The sequence below is a fragment of the Octopus bimaculoides genome, chromosome 26 (genome assembly GCF_001194135.2).
Source record: "Octopus bimaculoides isolate UCB-OBI-ISO-001 chromosome 26, ASM119413v2, whole genome shotgun sequence".
Taxonomy (NCBI): Eukaryota; Metazoa; Mollusca; class Cephalopoda; order Octopoda; family Octopodidae; genus Octopus; species Octopus bimaculoides.
In genome coordinates, this window is record NC_069006.1 from 11,650,044 (window position 1) to 11,656,103 (window position 6,060).

The following is a 6,060-nucleotide window of genomic DNA, read 5'->3' on the forward strand; positions in this document are numbered from 1 at the left end:
AAGACGCAACGAAAATTTTAGGAAAATAAAAATAATAAGTGGAAATTTTAACGGTGAGTGTATTAAATTTTAAGGCACGAAAAGAAAATGACTCTCCCCAGACACAACAGTATATATATATATATACACATATTATATGCGACTGCCACCCACAGCATTCAATGCAGCTGCATTTTGGCATCTCGTTTCAGGTGATAGGTTACCTGCAATTTGGGTCTCAGCCTTAAACTAGCATGTCTTGGAATATTTACACTTACATCCCTGAAATAAATTTTCAGAATTTACCATTTAAAAGTGACATTTGAAAAAAATGGCATTTCTTTTGTGGTTCAGTATGGTATATAGGCTGGTGCCATGTATGGTATATAGGCTGGTGCCATGTATGGTATATAGGCTGGTGCCATGTAAAAAGTGCTCCTTCCAGCATGCCAGCATCACATATAAAGCACCTGTGCCAATGCCATGTGTAAAACACCAATGTCAGTGTCACATTGGAGGAATCCAGTCCACTTTGTAAAGCGGTTGGTGTTAGGAAGGGCATCCAGCCATAGAAACCATGTCGAAACAGACAGTTGGAGCCTGGGCTGCTCTCCAGATGGCCAGGCTCCAGTTAAACTGTCCAAGCCATCCCAGCATGGGAAACCGATGTTAAATGATGATGATTTTATATATATAAATATTATAATATTAGGGAATGTAAAATTCCAAACATACAGGAATATTCAATTTAGTAATACCAAATTGAATTTTATAATAAATAGTATATGTATACTCTTTTACTTGTTTCAGTCATTTGACTGTGGCCATGCTGGAGCACCGCCTTTAGTCGAGCAAATCGACCCCAGGACTTATTCTTTGTAAGCCTAGTACTTATTCTATCGGCCTCTTTAGCCGAACTGCTAAGTTATGGGGACGTAAACACACCAGCATCGGTTGTCAAGCGATGTTGGAGGGACAAACACAGACACACACACACACACATACATATACATATATACGATGGTCTTCTTTCAGTTTCCGTCTACCAAATCCACTCACAAGGCTTTGGTCGGCCCAAGGCTATAGTAGAAGACACTTGCCCAAAGTGCCATGCAGTGGAACTGAACCCGGAACCATGTGGTTGGTAAGCAAGCTACTTGCCACACAGCCACTCCTGCGCCTATATAAATATAATTTAGAGAAGAACCACCAATATACAATTCAAACAATGAAGGAGATCAGACACCATCAAGAAAAGCGTACTCTACAAAATACTAATTTAAAAACCTATAAAATCTAAAAGAAAAGTATAAAATCCATAAAAATATATAAAATACTAGACTAAAAATTTAAATCAACTTAGTAAATTGATAAAATAAAAGGTAATATATATATATGTATACATACCCCAGCATCTTCCCTCACACCTCAACCACCATCTAACACAGATGCAGCAGAATCCTGTCTCCCTGGGTTTGTTGATTTGCAAGTAACATGGCAACTTTAATAGTGCCAGAGGCACCATCATCATCATCATCATCATCATCATCATCATAATGTCCACTTTTTCATGTTTGCATGGGTTGGATGAAGTTTATCGAAGCAGATTTTCTGTGGATGGATGCTCTTGATGTCACCAACCTTCACCTGTTTCCAAGCAAGGTAATATCTCTCCTTAGCCAGATGTGTTTTTTTGATGGAAGACTGGAAGTAAACAGCATTGCTTGTATAACAGTGATTCTCGTTCACAGTCATAAACATATAATCCTTTCTACTATTGGCACAAGGCCTGAAATTTTTTGTGGGGGTAGTTAAATTGATTACATTGACCTCAGTACTCCACTGGTACTTAATTTATCGAATCTGGAAGGACGAAAGGTCAAGTTGACCTCAACGGAATTTGAATGTAAGGACAGATGAAATGCTACTCTGAATTTTGTCCAGCATGCTAAGGATTCTGTCAGCTCCTACAATACCAAGACAAGGATACACACACACACACACACACACACACACACACACACACACACACACACACACACACACACATCTATGACAGGCTTCTCTCAGGTTCTGTCTACCAAAGCTTTGGTTGGTCTGGGGCTATAGAAGAAGATATTTGACCAAGGTGTTTACACAGTGGGACTGAACCTGAGATCACATGGTTGGGAAGCAAGCTTCTTAACCACACAGCCACTCTTGCACCTATTTATTTTTTGTCTTCTACTTGTTTCAGTCATTAGACTGAGGCCATACTGGGGCATTGCCTTGAAATATTTTTAGTCAAACTAATCGACCCCTGTACTTATTTTTTTAAACCTGGTCCTTACTCTGTTGCTCGCTTTTGCCAAACTGCTAAGTTAGAGGGACGGAAACACACCAACACCGGTTATCGAGTGGTGTTGGGGGACAAATACAGACACAAAACACACACACACACGACCGGCTTCTTTCAGTTTCTGTCTGCCAAATTTACTCACAAGGCTCTGGTTATAGTAGAAAACACCTGCTCAAAGTGTCATGTAGTGGGATTGAACCTGGAATCATGTGGTTGGATAGCAAACTTCTTACCACACAGCTATACCTGTGCTGGTGTTAATTAACAGAACACTTGTTAGTATTTGTGTGACAGTATTTTTAATTAACCTTTTGATTTAAGCATGAACATTTTAGTAGGGGTAGTCAGATGTGGGGTCATATTTGGCATGGAAAAAGCACCATTTGAGCATGGTTGATGCCAGTGGCATCTAAAAAGCACCATTTGAGCGTGAGTTGTTGCCAGTGCCACCTGACTGGCTCCTGTACTGGTGGCATATAAAAAGCACCATTTGAGCCTGGTCGATGCCAGTACCACCAGTTAAACCATCCAACCCATGCCAGCATGGAAAGCAGACATTAAATGATGATGATGATGACGACTCTCAGGTAAATTATTCGTTTTTGTTGTATCTTGAAACTGTGATAAGGTTTTTATTTATATTTTATGAGTTTTTTTTTTTCTCTTTTTCTCTTTTTCCAAATGTTTTCCAGGATAAACGTTATGCCTTGTCCATGGATGACCTCGTGCCGGCCCTTGCAGAATATGGAATTAACGTGAAGAAGCCCATTTATTTTGTGTAATTTTGTAAAGAAAAAAAAAAAAAAAAGAAAAAAAAAGCGTAACCATATACCCCTTCTTCATTCCCCTCTTCATCGTCACATCCTCGTCACCGACATCATCGACAACATCATCATCACTAACAACAACAACAGCAACAATAACTACTACCTACTACCACAAAGACCACCGCCACCACCACCATCACTTACATCATTCTTTCATTTTAACAGTGGTTTAGATTTTTTTTTTTTTTCCAAATTTCAGTCAGCCCCTTCCCGCCTCCTCTCCCTAATTGCTGAACAGCAACAACAATAATAATAATAGTGAGTAAACACACTGGGTGAACAGAAACTGTATGGAAGCCCAACACATAGATTGTACATGTGCATGGACTGTTGACTCCATCCACTGCCCTGTTTACCACCGTCACCACCATTGCCACCACTCCTTGGTCTTTGGGTGCCTTCAGCAAAGTCCAATCAGCTACAAGTGCTTTGAGGTCCTCCAGGGGTTCATTATGAGGACTGTTATACTACTTCCTACATGAGATGTGGTTTCCTCAAACTATATAATATATATATACGCACACACACACACACACACATACTTACATATATATATATATATATATAGATAGATAGATAGATAAATATGCACACACACACACACACATACATACATATATAGATATAGATATAGATAGATAGATAGATAAATACATATATATACATGCATACATACATAAATACATATATATATTTGTATGTATATTATATATATATCTATGAATGATTACTAATTAGACACTACAATAGTAATTAGTTTAATACCTTGAACGAAGAGACAGTTTAGTTTAGTAAGTTGGTGGTGGTGTAGGTGAGAAGTAGGGTGTGTGTGTGTGTGTGTGTGTGTGGATTCTTGTGCTGGTGGGAAATGCGAGATAGGATGTGTCTGTTTATGTATGTGCAGGTGTGTGTGATCTAGTAGTGGCAGATAGGAGGGGTTGTGTGTGTGTGTGTGTGTGTGGAGGGTTCTAATTGTGATGGTGGTGTTGGTGGTGGTCTGTTGAAGGACTGGCAGTAATTAATGGCATTGGTGGTCCCATAGAGAATTAATTACCTAACAGCATCGAGATATTTGCATTAGTTGAAGAACAGCTACAACGATATCAATAATGATGATAATAATAATAGCAACAACAGCAAAACTAACAACAACAATATATGTATGAACTGATTCATTTAACAATTGTTAAAAAAATCTCATTAATAAATAAAGATGATAATAATCCTAATATTGATTGTTTTCTTTTTCTTTTCTTTACACTTGTAGTTGAAAATATATAATGTACTCTTCCACTCCATTAAACAAGAGATAAATATCTGTTAATAAACACAAGATTTATGTGTGAGCTATTGTAAGTCTGATGATCAGATAGTACAGTAAGTAATCAGTCGAGTGTGTAGAGCATGGCATACTATGTAAACTTGTCAGGTCATTGTGCTATTGGAACATGAAACTTACAGTAGCTCACATAAAAATCTCTGGTTTATTAAATGATGCAGGTATCGCTTTGTGGTATGGATTTGCTTTCCCAATCACATGATTTTGGGTTCAGTCTTACTGCGTGGCACTTTGGGTAGCCTCAGGCTGACCAAAGCCTTGTGAATGGATTTAGCAGTTAAAAACTGAAGGAAACCATTATGTACACATGCACATACACATATATCTATCTATCTATCTATCTATCTATCTATATATATATATATATATGCCTTACTGGCACGTAAAAACATTCGAGTGAAGTCGTTGCCAGTGCTGCTGGACTGGCTCCTGTGCAGATGGCATGTAAAAAACACCATTTGAGTGTGGCTGTTGCCAGTACTGCCTGACTGGCCCTCGTGCCAGTGGCACATAAAAGCACCCACTTCACTATCAGAGTGGTTGGCATTAGGAAGGGCATCCAGCTGTAGAAACTCTGCCAGATCAGATTGGAGCCTGGTGTAGCCATCTAGTTCGCCAGTCCTCAATCAAACCGACCAACCCATGCTAGCATGGAAAGTGGACGTTAAACGATAATGATGAGATATATATATATATATATATATATATATATATATATATATATATGCGATTGAAAACTGTACAAAAGACAGAGACAGGTAAGGCTACAACACACAAGGCATATTAGTTTGGTGCTTGGAAAAAATGGATGAGTCTGATGTTTCAAGCCTACGCTCTTCTGCAGGAACGAATGAGGAGAGGAAACAAATGTAGAGAAGAAAGATGTCTGGATTAATGGTTGCACATGTGTGTGTGTGTGTGTGTGTGTTTGTCCTTTACTACCATTTGACAAAGAATGATGGTTTGTTTTTGTCTCTATAACTTAAATGTTCAGCAAAAGATAATGATAGAATAAATACTAGGCTTTAAAAAAAAAATACTGGGGTCAATTTGTTTCAGCTCCTCAGAATGACCACAGTCTTGTGACTGAAACAAGGAGAAGATAAAAGATGCTAGCATACATACGTTTAGTTGAGTATTTTTGTATCATGGTATTGACCAGACCATAGGATATTGTTATACATCTCTGGTCACAATGTGATTTGTATCATTTTAGCCTTCCAAAGTCTAGGTGAGCAAGCCAACCTTCCCTTTGTTTGGAAGGTGATTCCATCGCAGGATCACCGATCTGCAGCCGAGTGAACAGGAACGATATGAAATTAAGTGTTTTTCTCATAAACACAACACCCTGCTTGGTTTAGGAATTGAACCTGCAATCTCGTGATCATGAGTGCAACACTCTGACAACTTGGCAAGGTGCCTTCATGTATGTATATTTAGTGACAATTTATATATATATATATATATGAAATTTTGTCAGTGAACAGGTCGCAGTTTCAAAGTAATGAAAATATTTTGATGCAAATAAAATTTAAATGTTGAAGTGAATCTAATGGTTTTTGTGTGTATTTAAATGG

General features: G+C 38.2%; 1 protein-coding gene across 3 annotated transcripts in view; it reads left to right on the forward strand.

Annotated features, from left to right (window-relative positions):
• The window catches only part of LOC106883341 (transcription initiation factor TFIID subunit 10), a 95,348-nt gene extending 90,975 nt beyond the window's left edge, over positions 1-4,373 (forward strand). For all 3 annotated transcript variants that reach the window (XM_052976987.1, XM_052976988.1, XM_052976986.1), the window contains exon 5: positions 3,010-4,373. In XM_052976987.1, coding sequence (XP_052832947.1) covers positions 3,010-3,099 — 90 coding nt within the window. In that variant the 3' untranslated portion in view covers positions 3,100-4,373. The remainder of the gene's footprint in view (positions 1-3,009) is intronic.
• The last annotated feature ends 1,687 nt before the right edge of the window (positions 4,374-6,060 follow it).